Source organism: Poecilia mexicana, unplaced genomic scaffold, assembly GCF_051168715.1.
Source record: "Poecilia mexicana isolate PSO_F unplaced genomic scaffold, ASM5116871v1 scaffold_11, whole genome shotgun sequence".
In the NCBI taxonomy this organism is placed as follows: domain Eukaryota; kingdom Metazoa; phylum Chordata; class Actinopteri; order Cyprinodontiformes; family Poeciliidae; genus Poecilia; species Poecilia mexicana.
This window is the reverse complement of record NW_028263380.1, coordinates 27833833-27855302: the sequence shown is the minus strand read 5'-3', so window position 1 is coordinate 27855302 and position 21470 is coordinate 27833833. Positions and strand designations below refer to the sequence as shown.

At 45.6% G+C, this 21470-nt stretch overlaps 1 protein-coding gene and 1 pseudogene across 1 annotated transcript; both read right to left on the bottom strand.

Moving 5' to 3' along the window:
* Positions 1–1463: 1463 nt before the first annotated feature.
* Positions 1464–21077, bottom strand: LOC106910811 (scavenger receptor cysteine-rich domain-containing protein DMBT1-like). The gene is made up of 8 exons (XM_088010578.1): positions 20883–21077; positions 20433–20613; positions 20035–20094; positions 8718–8999; positions 2808–3122; positions 1942–1974; positions 1730–1846; positions 1464–1635 (listed from the first exon to the last, which is right to left on the bottom strand). The coding sequence occupies exons 2-8, from the start codon at positions 20482–20484 to the stop codon at positions 1553–1555; spliced, it is 942 nt and encodes a 313-aa protein (XP_087866704.1). The 5' UTR covers positions 20485–20613; positions 20883–21077; the 3' UTR covers positions 1464–1552.
* LOC148156621 (uncharacterized) lies at positions 10554–12488 on the bottom strand (annotated as a pseudogene).
* Positions 21078–21470: the final 393 nt, after the last annotated feature.

Genomic DNA, 21470 nt, shown 5'->3' with positions numbered 1-21470 from the left:
GTCGGGCTCAGAGTCTGGGAGGCTTTTCTTCTATCAAACTATTATTATTTTTGCCTCTTATTTAGTGTAAATATTGATGTTGATGAGATTTTCTCCAAAATTAAAACCTTTTTCAACCTTAAAGCTCCACTGCTGAAAATGAGGCTCTAACATTCACAAATAACATTGAAATAAAATCCAGTCCAACATCTGGTTTGAGGTGATTCCTCTGGATCCTGTTGGAGGAAAAACATCCCAACTCCAGAAGATGAGCTTTAACCTAACAGAGCTCTGTGGTTCCTCCTGTCAGGGTGAGGAGGAGCCATGTTGAACAAACAGGTCATGATGCTGGGCTGCTGATTATCCCTCCGTCTGGACACAGGATCAGTAGAACCAGTTTAAAAGATAAGATGAATGGTTATATGCCAGACATGGAAAACTGGGATGACTCCATGCCATGAAGTTCAGGATTTAGGTCTCCTGGCATCTCAAGGTTCAACATGGCAGCCAGTGGGTGGAAGGAGGAGATACAGCTTTATTTTGGAGCAATCCCTATGGAGGCAAGGGACACAGCGAAGCGCTAAGCTGCTAATAAAAGGGCCAGCAAAGCTGATTGTAGACATGAATGCTGTGTGTCGGTAGAGACGTCCTGGCCGGTGGTCAGCATTGAGCCTCCTGTTAGCGCTGTGTGCTAGCTGCTAGCTGCTAGCTGCCTCCTGGAGGATTCAACTGCTCTGCATGCTTTGGATATAATTATTAGTTTTTGCTGTTTTTGTCCCGGGGAACAAAAATGATCCAATTCGGTGACGCTCCGTTAGCTAACTCCTTCATTATGTCCAGGCTTCGTTTAATGCATTCATATTGTGGTAGCATTCATATTTGAAGAGTCATCTGACATGCATGGACTGTAGTTAAACTACGCTCCATGTTGTAGGGAGCTGGTGTGGATGCAGAGGGAGTAAATCCAGTAACACCATCACTGCCAAGCGTTCATGTGAATGCGCGGTTCTGCAGGTTCTGCTGCTCTGGGTCAGACTCTGGCTCCAACAGGTAGAAAGTTTCTCTGCCGGTAGATAATCGCTGCTACCGAACTACAGAAATGGCTGAAGGGGTGGAAACGTCTCCTTCACATTTAAAATACCGAGTTTCTGTAAAACGCCTGAGAACAGGAGAAACGGGGAATTCAGACCGAAGCATTGCAGTTCTACTGTCTGCAGACCAGAAGTGAAGGAGTCAAAGCTCCACATGCTCACTTTACCCTCCCTGATTTATCATCATCATGTAGCGACAGCAGAGAGAAATGTTAGCATGATGTGGATCTGCTGCTGGTCATGTGACGTCATCTCTCTGCTGACCTTTACATGAACTCTGTTCCTCACCTGGACCAGATCATTATGGCATCATTGCTGATGACACAGCACAATACAGTTTTTACTATATTTTAGATATAATTATATTTAGAATAAATATGAAGTGAGAAATGGTTTATTTTTGTTTTGACATTTTTATTCATTGATTCATATTTATTCCACATTACTTGTGATCTATAAATCAGCATTTTAGAATCGATGCTTCAGGCATCTGTGTTTCCACTTCGTTGACCACAGATCACCATCTTCTTCAGACCAACGGCTCTGCTGGCCTCGCCGCCCGCATCTTTGCAAACAACGTCAGAACCAACCTTACTGCTGGATTTAGTGCAGGTCTTTTTCCCTACAGATGTTTACCAGGTGAGGAGACGAGGACCTACCGTGGCCGTGACAGAAAAGGCAGCAGAGAACCAAATTCAGGATGGCAAGAGCAAGCACCGCAATAGACAGAGATATGATGCAGAGATGTTCTGGAGAAGAGGCGCCTGCAGGAGGAGCTGGGAGCAACGGACAGACATCAGATATATTCAGAGATTCAGATACAGCTGATATTCTTAAAAATTTAACCCCGTGCTCGTCAGCTCAGTCACACCTGCTGTGGTGACTCTGAAGGACGTCTTAGATACTGCAGAAAAAACAGGCAGAGAAAAGTTTCAAGTTAATCTGTAACATTCAGATTCAAGTTCAAGCATTTTCTTCAAAGTTCAGATTCTTTATTACTTTAAAGAAACAGAAACTGAAATAAGGCTACGTTCTCCCTGCAGGCCTCAATGCTCAATCTGATTTTCTTCGTGGCCGTTCACTCTTCCAAAGAAAAGCGATTTGTATGTGATCTCCAGTGAGCTGCAAACGACCTGAAAGTGTCCCGCATGCACAGTAGAGGGCGCAATAACATCACTCGTAGAGAGGAAGCGCAGAGTTTAGCCAACCGCCATAAAAAAAGAAGAGCTCAGTGTTTGTGGAAGTAAACACAGATGCTAACGGTGGAGCGTATCTTACAGTCCGACTGGAGCAGCACATCAACAACTCGATCCTCATTGCGGTTCGCCACGCTGGTTGCTTCCTTTTTCCAGCTTGCGCGTATCAGGACGCAGAATAACGACGTCTGTCGAGTATCAAAGACGTTCGGGTTGGATGAATGCGACCTGCCCGAACAGACGGGTTACATTTGAAAAGATCCGATACGCATCGGATTCAGAACCACATATCCGCTTGGCCTGTGTCACATTGGAAAAGATCTGATCAGTCATGAAAAGATCAGGTCGCATTCAGATAAAAAAACCAGATGTGGGTCGTTTCAGCCTGCAGTGTGAACGTAACCTAAGCAGGGCTCTACAAAAAGCTCAACTTAAAAATCATCCACAAGACGAGTTTGTGTCCAAATGTGGACACTGGCAGAGACAGACGTCAGCTTGGACAGTTCATGTCCAACAGACCAGATGTTTGATGGAGACTGACCTGAACACACCACACCAGCGTCCTCTTTGTGTCCGCAGTCGGAGATTTCCTGGACACCCGGACAGAACCACAGGTTCTGCTCGTTCCCGGTGCAGTTCAGCTCGTCTAGGTGAATCGGTCCGCTCCCTGGAGGGAACAATCCATTCTGACCCGTCACCCTGAGAGCGGTCCCACAGCCCAGCTGGGCGCAAACCACCTTGGCTTCTCTCAGGTCCCATCTGTCGTCACACACCGTGCCCCAGTTCCCGTCCTTCCATACCTCCACCCGCCCGGCACACTGATCCTCATGTCCCTCCAGCCGAACGGACTGATGACCTGAAGACAACATGACCAGGATGTTAAAGCAGGAAGGTCACACCTGAAAACAATCCAGTGATTTCACTGAAAAGTGGCCTGCAAAGCCAGTGAGTTGAGGGTGTGTGTGTGTTTATAGCCTTGAAAAAGGTGTGTGTGCATTGTACATAAGTGTGTGAACACTGCTCCAGCCCTCCCAGCGAGGCATGTCACAACACAGTTTGCTGGATGACTAATGGTCCCAGGAATTAATGATAATACTGTCATTTTGAGACCATTGTCAACTAATAGCATAAAAATGGTCTAACAATGCAAATAAACCTTAAGGTGTCCAACTAATTTTGAAAGAACATTTAGCCAATATTTAAAAGGATTGGCCTTTTAAATATGAAAAATTAGGAGGGGATATAGGGGCTTTGCATTAGGCACTGTTCACTTTCAGATCCTCCAGCTGATGGCAGGGGCAGAGGGGGCAGCCCCCCACATGATGCTGTCCTGGGCGGTTGCCCATGTCGCACACACCACAAACCACCACTGCAACTCAGTGATTGTCAACAGGACGGTCCCCAAGCAAGCAAACCTGCATCGGTGCATTTTAGGTGCAGTTGGTTATATTGTGTAGTTGATACTGTTTGATAACATAGCAGCTTCACCAGTTCATCAGCTTCACCAGTTCATCAGCTTCACCAGTTCATCAGCTTCACCAGTTCATCAGCTTCACCAGTTCATCAGCTTCACCGGTTCACTGGTTCATCAGCTTCACCGGTTCACTGGTTCATCAGCTTCACCGGTTCATTGGTTCATCAGGTTCACCGGTTCACTGGTTCATCAGCTTCACCAGTTCATTGGTTCATCAGCTTCACCAGTTCACTGGTTCATCAGCTTCACCAGTTCATTGGTTCATCAGGTTCACCAGTTCATCAGCTTCACCAGTTCACCAGTTCATCAGCTTCACCAGTTCACCAGTTCATCAGCTTCACCGGTTCATCAGCTTCACCAGTTCATTGGTTCATCAGGTTCACTGGTTCATCAGCTTCACCAGTTCATTGGTTCATCAGGTTCACTGGTTCATCAGCTTCACCAGTTCATTGGTTCATCAGGTTCACCGGTTCACTGGTTCATCAGCTTCACCAGTTCACCGGTTCATCAGCTTCACCAGTTCACCAGTTCATCAGCTTCACCAGTTCACCAGTTCATCAGCTTCACCAGTTCATCAGCTTCACCAGTTCATTGGTTCATCAGGTTCACCGGTTCATTGGTTCATCAGGTTCACCGGTTCACTGGTTCATCAGCTTCACCAGTTCATTGGTTCATCAGGTTCACCGGTTCACTGGTTCATCAGCTTCACCAGTTCACTGGTTCATCAGCTTCACCAGTTCATTGGTTCATCAGGTTCACCGGTTCACTGGTTCATCAGCTTCACCAGTTCATTGGTTCATCAGGTTCACCGGTTCACTGGTTCATCATGTTCATCGGTTCACTGGTTCATCAGCTTCACCAGTTCACTGGTTCATCAGTTTCACCAGTTCATTGGTTCATCAGGTTCACCAGTTCATCAGCTTCACCAGTTCATCAGCTTCACCAGTTCATTGGTTCATCAGGTTCACCAGTTCATCAGGTTCACCAGTTCATCAGCTTCACCAGTTCATCAGCTTCACCAGTTCACCAGTTCATCAGCTTCACCAGTTCATCAGCTTCACCAGTTCACCAGTTCATCAGCTTCACCAGTTCATTGGTTCATCAGGTTCACTGGTTCATCAGCTTCACCAGTTCATTGGTTCATCAGGTTCACCGGTTCACTGGTTCATCAGCTTCACCAGTTCACCAGTTCATCAGCTTCACCAGTTCACCAGTTCATCAGCTTCACCAGTTCATCAGCTTCACCAGTTCATTGGTTCATCAGGTTCACCAGTTCACCAGTTCATCAGCTTCACCAGTTCACCGGTTCACTGGTTCACCAGGGGCATTCAGTTTGCATCCAAAGCTCCCTCCCTGCCTCCTGTTCGGTTTTCAGGCCAGCGTTTCCCCGGTTCGCTCCGCCTCTATAGCTTTCTGCTGCTCTCTGTATTGGGGCACCAGGAGCCCAGCAGGTATCTGAGGTAATGCTCACAAGGTGACAGGAGATGGCGCTGCTCCCTCTCCTTTCATTTCTATGGAGTTTGTGCATTGAGGCGACAGACTCTTGCTCTCATCATGACGAACGAACAGCCTGATTTGTTCATGTGAAATTTCCAGCTTGCACACGCAGACTAGCAACGCTACACAAGAAAGTTGAAAATTGTTGTTTTCACTATCTGTGCTGTGTTGTGTTCAGGCCGAGTGGAGGAAAACTGAGGCTTTAACTCCCTGTGCATGAAGCCGGTACTGAAGAAACGAGAGGGGAGGAGTGAAGCTTTTTGTCATCAAATCTGGTAGAAAGACAGAGAGAGCAAGCAGTATTATCGCCCTGACTTATTATCAAGCTCATTTTAATTGATTTTGATGTGATTAATCAATTTATTGATTATCGGGACAGGCCTACTCCTAGCCATAGTCCCTGATAAATGAAGAAGAGTTTATCTGTGGCAGATTCCAACAGAACCACAGAGAGGGAGAGGATGAAGCAGATCTTCTTGTTCACATCCAGAAGGAACAAGGGGAGCCAGTTCATATAGCCAAAGTGGTTTTAAGTCAGGTCAACTCTTAACTTTCTGTCTGCCTTAGTCTTACTGATTCATCTCAATGGCGATTCCAATCAGCCAAATTAGTAGGTCAATCCCACCGAGTCCAGTTAGAACTCCTCCAAGGTCGATTCCATCCTGCCAGAGATTTCCAGGGTCCAGAGCTGGCCTGTGACTTTCTGCAAGAATCACATCCAGCTTGTGGCTCTACTAGCATAGCATCTGAGTCTGAGCATCCACTGTACTCCTTCACACTGGCCAGGCAACCCAATAATGGTCAGAACAGCTGCCGACATATTATGCCAGGTAACTGCCAAGTCCAAAACGCAGAAATCTTATCAAAAATCCAATTATGTTCACACCTTCTACATCCTCAACTGACCGTATGGACAGACACATTATCTTCCACTTTTCCCAGGAATCCATCATGCATCCAGCTGCATGTCCCTTAAGCCAGTGTTCTCGTCAAGAAAATTTTATCAGTTGCATTGAGAGACCCCCTCCACGGGGTGCCACCTTATCGTGGTGGAGTATCCCAGTCATGCTAGGAGCTATGCTGTCAAGGGCCCCTAGTAGGGTCACCCAAAGCAGACAGGTCTTAGGTCAGGAAACAGACAAAGTGTAGCCCAAAGACCCTTTATGATGCACACAATCATTGGAAGCAGTGTTCCCAAGCCCGGATGAAGGTCACTGTGGGTCCCCCTTCCCATGGGTCAACAGCTGTGGGAGGGTCCAAAGGGGTACAGCATGGGATGGGTGGTGGCTGAGGGCGGGGACCTTGACAATCCCATCCTTGGCTACAGAAACTGGCTCTCTGGAATGTCACCTGTCTGGTGGGGAAGGAGCCTGAGCTGGTGTGTGAGGTAAAGAGATTCTGGCTAGAAACAGAAAGTATTGCCTCAACAAATGGGCTTGGTTCTGGAACCAGTCTCCTTGAGAGGGGTTGGATGTTCTTCCATTCCAGAGTTGCCCCTGGTGAGAGGTGCTGGGCAGGAGTGGGCATACTTGTTTGCCCCCCATTTTGGTGCCTGTACTTTGGGATTCACCCTGGTGAACAAGAGGGTAGCCTCCCTCCGCCTATGAGTGGGAGTGATGGGTTCTGATTGTTGTTTGTGCTTACGCGCCGAACAGCAGTTCAGATCACGCAGCCTTTTTGGAGTCCTTAGAGGAAGTACTGGAGAGTGCCCCTCCTGGGGTCTCCCTTGTTCTGCTGGGGTTTAAGTATCTCAGGATCTTGTTCACGAATGAGGGAAGAAGGGAGCGGGAGATCGACAGGTGGGTTGGTGCAGCGTCTGCCGTGAAGCGGGCGCTGTACCGGTCCGTCATGGTGAACAGAGAGCTGAGCCAAACACCGAAGCTCTCAATTTACAGGTTGATCTTTGTTCCCACCCTCATCTATGGTCATGAGCTTTGGGTCATGACCAAAAGAACGAGGTCACGGATACAAGCGGCTGAAATGGGTTTCCTCCGCAGGGTGGCTGGGCTTTCCCTTAGAGAGAGAAGCTCGGTCATCCAGGAGGGACTCAGAGTAGAGCTGCTGCTCCTCCACGTCGAGAGGAGCCAGTTGAGGCTCGGCCATCTGGTCAGGATGCCTCCTGGACGCCTCCCTAGTGAGGAGACCCAGAGGAAGACCCACAACATGCTGGAGGGATGATGTTTCTCAGTTGGCCTGAGAACGCCTTGGGATTCCTAGAGGAGCTGGAACAGGGGCTGAGGAAAGTCTGGCCTCCCTTCTTACGCTGCTGACCCTGCGACCTGACCCCGGATAAGAGGAAGAAGATGGATAGATGGACAGGCGTTGAGAGACTAGTTGACCAGATGCATGATTTGCAATTCGGAAGATGTGCAAAGAGAGGCTCCAAAAGATTAATAATGCTGGACACAGAACAAAGCTGGGCAGATAAAGGACGCAAAACAGAGAACGCAATGTTTGTAAAGACGATGAAAGATCACCACGTTCTGATTCTGTTAAGAGACCACGGGCCTGATGTACAAAACACTGCGCAGTTTCCACATGAAAGCTTAGCGTACAGACAAATTTAGAAAACTGCGGTGCACAAAAAAATCCAGATATCTAAAGCCGTGCGCACCTGGCTGCTCACCTTTCCTTTATAAATCCTGACTTACAGGAACCAGAGCAGCTGCTGCTCCGCCTGTCGCCTCCATAAAAACATCTTAATGCAAGTTAGTATAAATACCTGGAAGTCTGCCGCCAAGTGAAGCAGTAACCATGGCAACGGCCTCGTTTGTAGAAGTATAGGTATTTAGAGTAATTATAGATTTTATTTCAAAGGTGCTTTGAGGGCACATAAGGTCACCTGACAAAAATAAAAATAAATCAAAGTAAAGAGTAAAGCTGTCCGGGTCGGACCTGCTGCTGCAGCAGAGCGTCCGGGTCGGACCTGCTGCTGCAGCAGAGCGTCCGGGTCGGACCTGCTGCAGCAGAACGTCCAGGTCGGACCTGCTGCGGCGGCAGAGCGTCCGGGTCGGACCTGCTGCGGCGGCAGAGCGTCCGGGTCGGACCTGCTGCGGCGGCAGAGCGTCCGGGTCGGACCTGCTGCGGCGGCAGAGCGTCCGGGTCGGACCTGCTGCAGCAGAACGTCCGGGTCGGACCTGCTGCTGCAGAGGGTCCGGGTTTCCTCTGTCTTATTGAGCTTAACTGCTCTGAATTCCTCAACTTAGACTCAATGACTGCAGACTAAACAGGCCCAAATCATCATACCTCCCCCACTGTGCTTTACAGGCTCTGGTGGTTTTGTTTCTCCTGAGGACTGGCAGCCCATCTTCAATGAAGCTTCTTATCTACAGTCTGTGAACTGAAACCATGTTTATGCTGTTGAAACAGTTGAGGAACTCTAAAGTTGGAGCTGCAGTCTCACCAGTCCATCCTCCTCATTTTAAAATAATTTCAAACAACTCAAATGTATTATGTTCTTGCAGAATCAGGAAATCTCACCACAGACCACTTCCGTGGCCACGATGCATCCTGCCGTAAACGTCCGTAAGCAGCTCTGTAGATGCCAGTCCCGGAGCAAACATTCATGGAAGCACTTGCTTTTGGCAGGCGCCGTGGTTTTCTTCACAGTATGAACTTTTCCACATTTCAGGTCCTGGCAGACCTGCTTAGTCAGAGTGTTTAAATAGTCCGGTGGGAGTGGAACCGCATCCCCACTCCTGTTTCCAGGCATCCTGAGAGTCCACCTGCATGTGCTGCCGAGGTGATGAACGTAAGGGTCGTCTGAGGGCACAGAGGGTCACAGAGCAGAGGATGAAAACTGAGAAAATACTCAAACATCATCCACTGAGGAACAAATCTGGACCAGAAATCTGCAGCAACCTGAAGGATTTTAAAACGTATAACTTCTGGGAACTTTGTAACCGACAGCCATCTTGGTAGGCTGTTGCTATGGAGTTGCTACAATGACAATAAACAAGCCACAAGCTTAGAATGAGCTCTCACCTGGTTCTGACATAAGTACTTTAAAACTATTAATTATCATTTTTAACGCTTTACCCATGTCTGTGTAATACTTACTGCTGAACTAGCTAGGACACGTAGCTACATGACAGGCAGGCAGATAAAATATACTTTATTGATCCCCAAGGGGAAATTGCTTATTCCATCTAACATATTAAATATTAATAATACAAATATGACCATAGCGATTCATGTATTTGGTCATGAAGTGGATGAGATTTGTTGTCCAACATGTCCTCCATCTTGGACAGGATGTTTCTCTGCACTGTCAGACAGTCCAGCTCCACTCCAACGTCGTCACTGGCCTTCCGGATCAGTTTGTTCAGCCTGTTGGTGCCTCCACCTTCAGCCTGCTGCCTCAGCACACCACAGCATACAGGATGGCCCTGGCAACCACAGAGTCATAAAACATCCTGAGCAAAGTCCACCGGATGTCGAAGGACCTCGGCTGCCTCAGAAAGTAGAGGCGACTTTGGCCCTTCCTGTTACCCTGGATGGTAACTGGGGTCAGCGGCGTCCTGATCCTCCTCCTCAGATCCACCACCTGTTCTTTGGTCTTTGTCACATTGAGCTGCAGGTGGTTCAGTCCACATCAGTCTCATCACCCTCTCTGATACGACCAACCACAGCTGAGTCCTCTGAGATGACGGGTCTCAGTCGCTGAAGTCGGATGAATAGAGTGTGAAGAGGAAGGGGGAGAGGACAGGCCCTGGTGGAGCTCCTGTGCTGCTGACCACACTGACACACAGTGCCACAGGCGCATGAGCTGGAGTCTGCCACTTAGACAGTCCTCACATGGACCAGTGGCTAAAGTAGAGACTATATCGTCTGTTCCTGTACCCACCAGTCGTACTGAGCTACGATGCTATTTAGCAATGTCCGGTCACTACAGGGGGTTCTGTAATTACTTTTCCTCTGTAGCTGCCACTTTAAGAGACCTACTTAGCCCTAAATGGATTTTATTTGGTCGATGTCTCTCGGCTTTTGAGCAAACTAAGAATTTGCTTGTTAACGCTGCAGTGTTGTCTGCTTGGTTTTGATGAGCTGTGGATGCATGTGATTCTGCCGTCCTTCTCCAGGACGGGACTGATGGGGCGGAACATCCGGTTTCTTATTTCTCAAAGAAACGTGACCAACATCAGAGGTCAGAGGTGGTATTCCACCATGGAAAAGGAGGCATTGGCGTTGGTCCTGGCTTTAGAGCACTTTGGGTCGGGGTGTTATGTGCTTCGGGCACATTATAATTATTTTTGTCTATTTTTCTAGATTGTTGTTTATACACTTTAGTTGAATGACTTTTTGTTTTTTACTATATTTTGGAGTTTGGATCATTTCTTAGTTGTGGCTGTTGGTCCGCCTACAAACGGGCTGGTGTTCGATGTTTGTGAGACCTGCCCTTCCGCTCCACCACCGGGCCGCAGACGTCCAGCCTGCTAAGCGGTGGTTGCTGTTAGCCTTTCTTTGCTTTTTCGCTGTGATTTTGGCCTGGTGGGACCAGTTGTCCTGTTTTCGATTCTTTATTTGCAGTAGATTCTTTTTGGGCTTTAGTCCGGTACTAGAAGGGGCTTCGATGGGCCTGTATTGGGTCGGCCCCCTGCTCACCATTTTGTTCTTTTTGATCGGCTCACCAGGTCCAACTTTCTGTTAATATTTTCAGGGTTTTGTTTTCTCTCTCTTTTTTTGGACACGGGGAAATGAGGGTATTTATTTCTCTTTTTTTCTTCTTTACAGAAACTGCAAGAGGTCCAGGTTGGACCAGGTCCGGAGCGGCTCCAGGACGAGTCTTTCCAGGGACTTCATGATGTGGGAGGTCAGCGCCACAGGCCTGTAGTCCTTGGACTCACAGGGATGCAGGCTCATGTTGAAGACATGCTGGAGGACTCCACAGAGATGGACAGCACAGGATTTGAGCACCGTCAGGGCCTGCAGCCTGGCCAGGGTGGAGTCTCACCAACTGTCTTCCAACATCTTCGGCGGTGATGTTTCCTCTAGAGGTAGAGGTGGCCAGCTGAGGGGTGGGGGATGGTCACTGAGGAGAAGAGGAGGGAAGGAGGTGAGATGAAGGACTCTGAGGAGTGGGAGGTGGCAATGATGGGAGTGTGAGCAGGAGGTGCAGGCGCTGCAGTGTCACATCTGTTGAAAAACAGGTCGAGTTCATTGGCTCCGTCAACCTTGCCCTCAACCGCTCCTCAGCCTGCTGATCTGAACCCGGTGACAGTCCTCACCCCTCTCCAGACCTTTCATGTTTTTCTGCTGGAGTTTCCTCTCCAGCTTCCTCTTATAATCTTCCTTAGCTCTTCTGATCTTCACCTGAATTACTCTCACATCATCCCTGTTGCCATCTCTGAAAGTCTCTTCTTCTCATTCAGGATGGTCTTGATTGTTACCCAGGGCTTGTTATGTGGGTAACAGTAAACAGTCTCAGTAGGGATGATGGAGTCGACACAGAAGTTGATGTAATGAGTTATGCACTCGGTGAGCTCATCGATGTCCTCCATATCCGGCTCACAGAGTTCATGCCAGTCAGTTGCCCCGTCCTCACTGTCCTCATGGTTGCAGGCTGTCCCTTCACCAGAGGTATATAACATGGGCTGAAGTGGGTCTCAGGTTACGATCGGACCGTCCGAGTGGAAGGAGGGGAGAGGAACTGTATGGATCCTTAACATTAGCATACAGCAGGTCCAGAGTTCTCTCTCCGGTGGGACAGCTCACATACTGGGTGGAGCTGGGCAGGTTTTGTCCATGGTGACATGATGAAAATCACCCGAGATAATCATGAATGCAGTTGGATGTTCAGTCTGCAAGTGAGCTGCAGCGGAGTGGATGACGTCACAGGCCACCACGGGGTCAGCAGAGGGAGGGATGTAAGCAGTCACTATGACAACATGGACAGGACGAAGACCAACCACCAACAGTTCAACGTCCAGGCAGCAGATTCTCTCCTTCACCGTTAAATGAGCAGGATTGCACCAACGGTTGTTTACTGGAACGGAAAGCCCGCCTCCTTTCCGCTTACCGCTCTCAGTGCAATCCCCATCGGCCCGAACAGTCCGGTAGTCCTTGGTGGAAACATTGGTATCAGGAATGTCCGGGTGCAGCCAGGTCTCTGTAAAACACAGCAGTGTTTCTCAATTCTGGTCTTCAGGCCTCCTGCCCTGCATGTTTTAGGGGTTTCCCTTCTGCCACACCTGGATTGAATCTGACGGTGATTAACAGCCTGCAGGACTTGATGGCTGCAGACGAGGTCATGCAATCATTTGGATCAGCTGTTCTGGAATAGAGGCTCATCTAAAACAGTCCTGCTCTGGAACTGAGAAGCACTGAGCTACATGTACTCACTCCGCCAGTGACCAGAACCGTGCTATTCACACGAAGAGTTTGTATGTCCTTTACAAAGCCATTGAAACATTGATTATATGCATCCATGGATTTCAGGCTGTGAAGCTCCTCCATGTTGTTCAGACTCTTCAGGTTGACTAAGTAGTGAACTACAGCTTGTCCACATCGTCTGACATGTTTTCTTTCTCCGTCTCATACAGGACAATCCTGACAGCAGCTATTTTGTTCATATATTGGTGAAGAGTGTCCATGTATTTTCTTTTTGTTGGTCTCGAAGCCATGGTCCATCTGTGCTTTGCGATTTGCTTGCCTACCAAGATGGCGCGGACCACTTCTGGGTTTTGTGGAAATTATTTATTAAACTCAGAGTTGCTCACTAACCATTTGCCAGCTGTGTGGTGGCGGATGGTTAGCACACAGCTAACCTACTGATCGCTAACAGCTGCTGATCGCTAACAGCTGCTGATCGCTAACAGCTACTGATCGCTAACAGCTACTGATCGCTAACAGCTGCTGATCGCTAACAGCTACTGATCGCTAACAGCTGCTGATCGCTAACAGCTGCTGATCGCTAACAGCTCCTGATCGCTAACAGCTACTGATCGCTAACAGCTGCTGATCGCTAACAGCTACTGATCGCTAACAGCTGCTGATCGCTAGCAGCTGCTGATCGCTAACAGCTGCTGATCGCTAACAGCTGCTGATCGCTAACAGCTGCTGATCGCTAACAGCTGCTGATCGCTAACAGCTGCTGATCGCTAACAGCTACTGATCGCTAACAGCTGCTGATCGCTAGCAGCTGCTGATCGCTAACAGCTGCTGATCGCTAGCAGCTGCTGATCGCTAACAGCTGCTGATCGCTAGCAGCTGCTGATCGCTAACAGCTGCTGATCGCTAACAGCTGCTGATCGCTAACAGCTGCTGATCGCTAACAGCTGCTGATCGCTAACAGCTACTGATCGCTAACAGCTGCTGATCGCTAACAGCTGCTGATCGCTAACAGCTGCTGATCGCTAACAGCTACTGATCGCTAACAGCTGCTGATCGCTAGCAGCTGCTGATCGCTAACAGCTGCTGATCGCTAACAGCTACTGATCGCTAACAGCTGCTGATCGCTAGCAGCTGCTGATCGCTAACAGCTGCTGATCGCTAACAGCTGCTGATCGCTAACAGCTGCTGATCGCTAACAGCTGCTGATCGCTAACAGCTACTGATCGCTAACAGCTACTGATCGCTAACAGCTGCTGATCGCTAACAGCTGCTGATCGCTAACAGCTGCTGATCTTAGGCAGGATTTTGTTCACCCAGAAAAACTCCCTACATCCACTGGTTGGCGCAGGTTGCTACAGTCAGTAGTAGCCACACAGACACATCCACTAGAAGGAAACAAACACACCCAGTACAACACTTCCATTCTATTGGCTGAGAGGTTGCTAGGCAACTGTGCCAAAAGGTGTTTCCATAAGCGAGCAGAGAGTCTGAGGCTGCGTTCACACTGCCAAGAATGAGACCTCTATAAAGCATAACCAACTCACTGTTTAAGTAATGTTGAACTTTTTTCCCCAGATATTTGTGATGTTGCTCTCCAAAGTCCAATATGCATGACAGACATGCTACATCAAGCTCCATGGAGCCTCATATTCAACATTTCTGAGACAAGGTAATGTTTTTTCGTTCATTCAATTTGACTTGATGTATTTGAGCATTTTAATAATTTTCAGAAATGAGTGTATGTTTAACAAATGTATGTCTTATGAATGAATCTGGGTCGGAAGCTGAAGATGTCAGTGACATTCTGGAGAAATCCAACGTTGTCTGGAACATCAGATGCCTTTTCTGTCAAAGGTAGTAGGACAATAAAATTAGGTTTATATTTAATATAGTTAAAACTTCTGAGGCACAGAAAGTTCAAAAGTTGTTTTTCTTTTATGCTTCAATGACATCATAGCAAAAATCATTCTGTCATTGTAGACCCAAGTTATTTAATGGTGGTCCACCGTCTCTTTCTGCAGAGGGTTAGGGTTACCCTCATGCAGACACTTTCTCATCACGTTCATCAGTGAGCCGTTTGTTCATGTCCTCTGAATGCTGATGACGCCTTCATGGCGTTTTCTCGCAGTCCAAAGAGCTGATATTTTCACTATTTATGTAAAATCACTTTTATATGCAACTATGTGGGAATAGTTTCTGAATGAATTTTGGTCATTCTACTTGTATTTTAATAAGATTTTTTATTACCGTTTCTGTTTGTGCCTCCATCACCCAGAGGGAAGGAGAGGGATGTGAAGCTCTGAGCCAAGATGTCCAGTTTCACAAAGTAAGTCGACCCAACCTTTAGTAAATGTGTTACTGCAAAGTTGAAATGCTATGATTTACTTTAGTTCCAATGAAAAATGTCTTTGTCATGCCGCAGCCCTCAGTCCAGGGGAGGCAGCGGTTGGAGCGTTGCACCATCACTGACTACTACGTAGTTGTGGATCGTCAACTCATCCCCTTAAGGCTGAGTCTTAAATTTCAGCTTCTGACGAACTCTTCGTTGAACAGTATGTGCACTAATGCCCCAAAACCAGATTGCAGTAGCTCACCACTGGGAGTTGTTGTGTTTTAACTGCATTGATTATGAAGACAGTAAAGTAATGAGGACATTGTGGCAGAAAAGATTCACGCTGACATGAATCGTGACGTTGATGTGACATCTTGGGTTGCAGGTGATGCCAGGGAGTAATTTGGTGTCATTGTCGGTTCCATGATGGGATGTTCGGATCTGCATGTGGTTCATGCTGTTGTAGAAAACATTCAGACAGGATTTGCTCTTGTAGAAAAGCTGTTTCACATTAACGTGTTTGAAAAACTTGGATGTTTGTGTTGTAGAAAAAAAGTACACAATACTGCTAAAGTGTACCATTTTGAAGCTTGTCTTTTTTACACTTTCACATTTTGTTAATTGTGGTTGTCCTTGTCCATAAGCACTAATGACTGGTGCAGTCCACTGCTACACGTTTAGACAGTTCTTCTGTTTAAAACGGGATGTTTACATGAAGGATGTCCTTTTAATGCTGCAAACTAAAATAAAGGATACTTGGACTTTCTGTTTGCTCATTCATGTATTATTTTTAATGTAAGAGTTAGTTTCTAATGCATCTTTGTAAGAGCATTTAGAGCTATAGTACATAATAATACAAGTCAAAAATCAACTCTTTAAAGCTAAAATTAACTGTTTTGGTGATGGATGGTACATTGTAGTCCATATCATATAGTTTAGACTCTAACAGAGTCTATTTTGTGCTCCATCACGCCTGAAAGAGTCAAATTATATCGATAAGGGTTCACTTATACTCTTGAAGTGTTAGAATTGTACATTATTTAAGTGTTGTTTTAACTCCCATGTCAAATTGGGAATTTGGACAAAATGATCACCGAGTTTGGTGTAAACTTTACTCTGAAAGTAACATATACACTTCACAACTTGACTAGACAAATTAAAAATATACTAAAGTTTATTTATTAGTTAGGATATAATAATAATCCTAACTAATTTATAATAATAAATATATTTATAATAACCCTAACTGACCAAAGTGCTTCACAATAATTATGTCAGATATTTAAATGACAGAATAAATACAATTAAGTTTGATGAAAAAAAAAAATCAGTGAAATACCAAGAGAATAATAGTATGAAACAAAATCCAAGACACACACACACACACACACACACACACACACACACACACACACACACACACACACACACACACACACACACACACACACACACACACACACACACACACACACGTATGTATGTGGTCTTCCATACGTCCTCCATGCTTTTTTTTTTAACAAAATACATTAAAGGAGGAGGAGAAGGTCCATTTAACACTTTAATACAAAGGAAATGCTGATAACTGTTTACATTCCCTTACAAAAAATCCCTTGAAATTCACACAGGGTCACACATTTCCACATGTGATTTCACCATGAAATGCTCCACAATCACACGTATGTGTGTGATTCACATCATTCACATGTCAACATTTATGGATCACTTGTGACTTTCATGGGATTTTTTTGTAAGGGTGGATCCTGTTGGAGGAAAAACATCCCAACTCCAGAAGATGAGCTTTAACCTAACAGAGCTCTGTGGTTCCTCCTGTCAGGGTGAGGAGGAGCCATGTTGAACAAACAGGTCATGATGCTGGGCTGCTGATTATCCCTCCGTCTGGACACAGGATCAGTAGAACCAGTTTAAAAGATAAGATGAATGGTTATATGCCAGACATGGAAAACTGGGATGACTCCATGCCATGAAGTTCAGGATTTAGGTCTCCTGGCATCTCAAGGTTCAACATGGCAGCCAGTGGGTGGAAGGAGGAGATACAGCTTTATTTTGGAGCAATTCAAGAGCTACCAGCTTTTATCGCTTCGCAAAAAAATTAATCAGCACAGAAACTCCAAAGCACACAAAGCAGCAACACACACACACACACACACATATATATATATATATATATATATATATATATATATATATATATATATATATACACTTTTGTCATAGTACCCCCAAGAAATTCAAACTACTTTCATCCCTGCACATAAATAAGTTAGAATGATTTCCATCAGTCAGGGCTTCACACTACATGCATTGCAGGTAGATTGTAGTAACTCTGTTTAATGCCTGGTTTTAACTGGACTTGTAGCCATTATTGTTCTCAATGTAACTGTAAACATACTAATTAACTGAAGCTTAAAACAATCTAAACACACAAATGGTAAAAATGAAACAACATAACTGGCCTCCATCGTGCAGCAAACAGAGCCGCTCTATTTGCTGCGGCTCTTTTATGCACTTTTATCCAACGCCTTTTCTTTTCGTTACATCTTTTGTGCTTAAAATAAGCTCACAAACTATTGCTATTGCTTCTACGTTGTCAGCGTGTCTGTTTCCTCTAAAATGACATTCGATATTGGTGGGTTTTTGTCTGGAACCAGCTGGCTGCCGTGTGGCTGGACTCCACACGCTGCAGGTTCAAACCGCTGCTCTGTCGGCTCGTCTCTCAGGGTTTGTCTAAAATCGTGTGAACTGGGTTTTACACGTCTGAAGTTGTTGTCCAACCGGAGCAGCATATTAACTTAATCCTCATATAATCCGTCATGTTGTTGTTTTTCTTCCCACTTGCGCGTATCAGGAAGCAGAATAGTGAGATTTGTTGAGAATCAGTGATGTTCAGTTCAGATGAAGGCGACCTGAACGTTGGGTCGCATCTGAATCGGATACGTATCGGATATGGGTCACATTCGAAAAGAATCCGACCTGTGCTGTTCACACTGCCATGAAAAGATCGGATACAGGTCGCATTACGCCAAAAATATCGGAATTGGGTCACTTCAGGCTGCAGTGTGAACGCGAGGAGACGTTTCGAGTAAAAGCGTTACAAGTTTTGAGAAGACAGACATGAAATCCTGCTCCCAGACTGAACATGTGTGCTGGCAGGAAAATGCCTCCATATTCAGCCTCCAACAGACTCCAGAGCTCTGAGGATTTCCTTTCTCTGGTGAAAACTTCAAAACCTTCAAAGTGTCACCAGAGAAGCTGGTCTGCGTGTCCCGCCAGAGGAGGGCGGATTGGTCCCAATATCAAAATTATCAATAGCATCGCTGGAATTGATATTGAACAATACTTATGTAAAAAGATTGAACCTGAAGGTTTTTATCTCTCCTGCAGGCAGAGCTGCTCACACAGCATCACTTCCTGTCCCCGCCTTCGTTCGGCACCAGCCAATCAGAATGCAGGTAGGCTCCGCTGGCCCGCCCACTCAGCGCTCTCCTCGAGTCGACACGCCTCACTACGGACAGACACTGGAGTATCCAAATGTCTGAGGGGAAGAGAAGCACTTTGGCTTTATTCTAAAGTAAAAACTGAAACCGTAGGAAGCTGTGCAGGCTGCAAACTGCATGCAGGAGAAAACGCAGAAACACAGACGACCCGACAGAACCGGGCCTCCACCCACAGACTGGAGCTTCAAGTTATGTTGAGACACTTTTACACTTTAAAGAAAAACAGAATTGCATTGAAAGGAGGAAGATTTCTTATTTTTGTAACATTTTTCCAAAGAACAATTGAAAAAACAAAAAAAAAAAAAAACAAGAAAGAAATTAGTAAAGACGTCTAGTGAGAATTTTTATTTTATTTTGTGGTTTCTCCTTTTCTACCTGAAAACCATTTATTTTCCTCATGTTAAGGGAAGGTGAGTTTTATTATCAATGAATCCGTCAGATTTGATCAGTACAGCTCATGTCAGCAGCAGGCATTTCAAAGAGCTTCACATCATAAAAACACAAAGTCATGCAGCAGAGAACCAACAATCAAAACGTCACGTTAAGCCATTGAATTCATAATTGATCACGTTTCAAATAAACCAGCTGGTTTACAGTCTGGATTTAAAGGCACTCAGTGTTTCAGCTGTTTCTCAGTTTTCTGGAAGTTTGTTCCAGATTTGTGGTGCATAGAAGCTGAATGCTGCTTCTCCTTGTTTGGTTCTGGTTCTGGATGCAGAGCAGAACCAGAACCTGAACCTGAGGGGTCTGGAAGGTTGATACAACAGCAGCAGATCTTTAATACAGTTCCATTGTTTCTAAACGAAAATGTTGATTGTGATAATAAAGTATTTTGTTGTTTGGCAATATTTTATTCCAGGTCTTTTAGATCCTTTGGATCTATGAAGATTAAATATGTAAAAGCATCGACATCAGTGACACGGCCTGCATGGCATCAGATCCAAAAGTCCCGACTCTGTACCTGCACACCTCCTGCATTCAGGTCTTTTTTCTCTTCAATGTTGTTTTTTCTGCTGCTACGTTTTGCTGATTAATTTTCCCATAATGCCTCTCACCAATGGCTGTCTGCACATTGGTTCTGTCTCTTCACCGCCAAACCTGATGGCAGAGGCGGCGCCGTGGGCCAACAACCCCACCAATGTTTTACTCCACCAATGTTTTACTCCACCAATGTTTTACCCCACCAATGTTTTACCCCACCAATGTTTTACCCCACCAATGTTTTACCCCACCAATGTTTTACCCCACCAATGTTTTACCCCACCAATGTTTTACCCCACCAATGTTTTACTCCACCAATGTTTTACCCCACCAATGTTTTACCCCACCAATGTTTTACCCCACCAATGTTTTACCCCACCAATGTTTTACCCCACCAATGTTTTACCCCACCAATGTTTTATCCCACCAATGTTTTACTCCACCAATGTTTTACTCCACCAATGTTTTACCCCACCAATGTTTTACCCCACCAATGTTTTACCCCACCAATGTTTTACCCCACCAATGTTTTACCCCACCAATGTTTTACTCCACCAATGTTTTACCCCACCAATGTTTTACCCCACCAATGTTTTACCCCACCAATGTTTTACCCCACCAATGTTTTACTCACAGTCAAACTCTTCAGGTGTCTCTGTTGTCAGAGGCTCTGGAGCCAAAACATCAGGAAGAACTGAAACAATAAAAAGGGAGATTTGTTTTTTTAATTTAAGAGCAGCATGGAGCAATAAGCTCCAGAAACACCCAGAACATTAAATCAGGAGCAACACGCTGAGCTTCATTATTCAGTTTGTGGTCGGAGGGAAACTATCAGAGCTGCCTGACCTCCACCTTCAAATATCTTTATTTTTGTTCAGCCAAACCTGAACAGAAATCAAATATTTTTTTATCCTGAATAAAAACAGATTCCAAATGAACTTTGAAGCTCAAAGTAACATCTTCATCTGGAGGTAACAGCTGTAGTCCTGCTGTTTCCAGCTCTGCCTTTCAGCCTGTGAATGTAAAGTTTACCTGGAGAGAGCGAGCTCAGCTGGAGGATGAAGAGGAACTGAAGCAGCTTCATCTTGGTGTCACAGCGAGGAGATGATCCTCCACATGAACCTCTTCTTCTTCTTCTCAGACTGAACTCTGCATCGCAGCAGGAAGTGAAACATCAGAGGCTCCAACTCTCTTCTTCTGCTTTCAAAAACGGCTGAGCGTGAAAAATAAAATCATTGGCATCATGAAGGAAACTTTACTGTGAATATCCAGGTTTAATAGCCATAAAGTCTCACCGTAAGAGCATAAAAATACCGTAAAATAAAACCCTCAAGCCTGGTCTGACTGTTTACCTAATTAAAAAATAACATTTACAGCTTGAGCGGTTAGAATCTAAAAATACATTTTTATTTAACATATAATTAAACAGATGCACAGTTTTAGTAAAATAATGCTTGAAACATGGACGTCCTAACATCTTACCCAAACCGTGCGCTGCTATAAACCGGGCTGCTACCAACACCAAACATTTCAGCTCCAACCTATCCTCGGTCTTTTGGTCGTTAAGCTGCCTTTGTGTTAACAGTTAAACCGGAAGTTTCCCCTTCACAATAAAAGCACAAACCATCAAACAGTAAAAACCAAAATGCAGCAGGCACAGACGGATACCAGCAAATAAAGCAATTAACTAATTTATGGTTATTTACAATTCCACCAGTTTTATGACTGATTGGTTTATACAATAACAATAAATAATTTTAAGAAAAGTAATGCAGAGGTTCGGTTTCCTAGCAACTAAAGAAGTTTTGGTACAAGACGCTACAACTGATAAGCTACTAGAGCATTAACCTTTGTTACCGTCTCTGTTCTCAAAGCTTTTCCTTTGACTTTCCTCTCCGGACGCCAGGGGGCGCCAGGTGGGCGGTGGATTTCAGGACCAGCAGGTTTTAGCGGTTCAGCCGAGTCCAAAATTATGGAGGACCAAAACTGACATAACTAAAAATAAAAGCAGAAATCTATATTTTTTCCTTTTTCCTTACACATGCGTTTTCATCAGAAATGTGGTATTTT

What these genes read in the sequence shown, in the direction of transcription:
- LOC106910811 (XM_088010578.1), bottom strand. Translation starts at nt 20,484, where the DNA reads ATGAAGCTGCTTCAGTTCCTCTTCATCCTCCAGCTGAGCTCGCTCTCT. An exon ending in GCTGAGCTCGCTCTCTCCAG is followed by an intron (nt 20,095 to 20,432) that starts GTAAACTTTACA and finishes TTATTGTTTCAG; the next exon opens with TTCTTCCTGATGTTTTGGCT. An exon ending in GACACCTGAAGAGTTTGACT is followed by an intron (nt 9,000 to 20,034) that starts GTGAGTAAAACA and finishes CTGTGCCCTCAG; the next exon opens with ACGACCCTTACGTTCATCAC.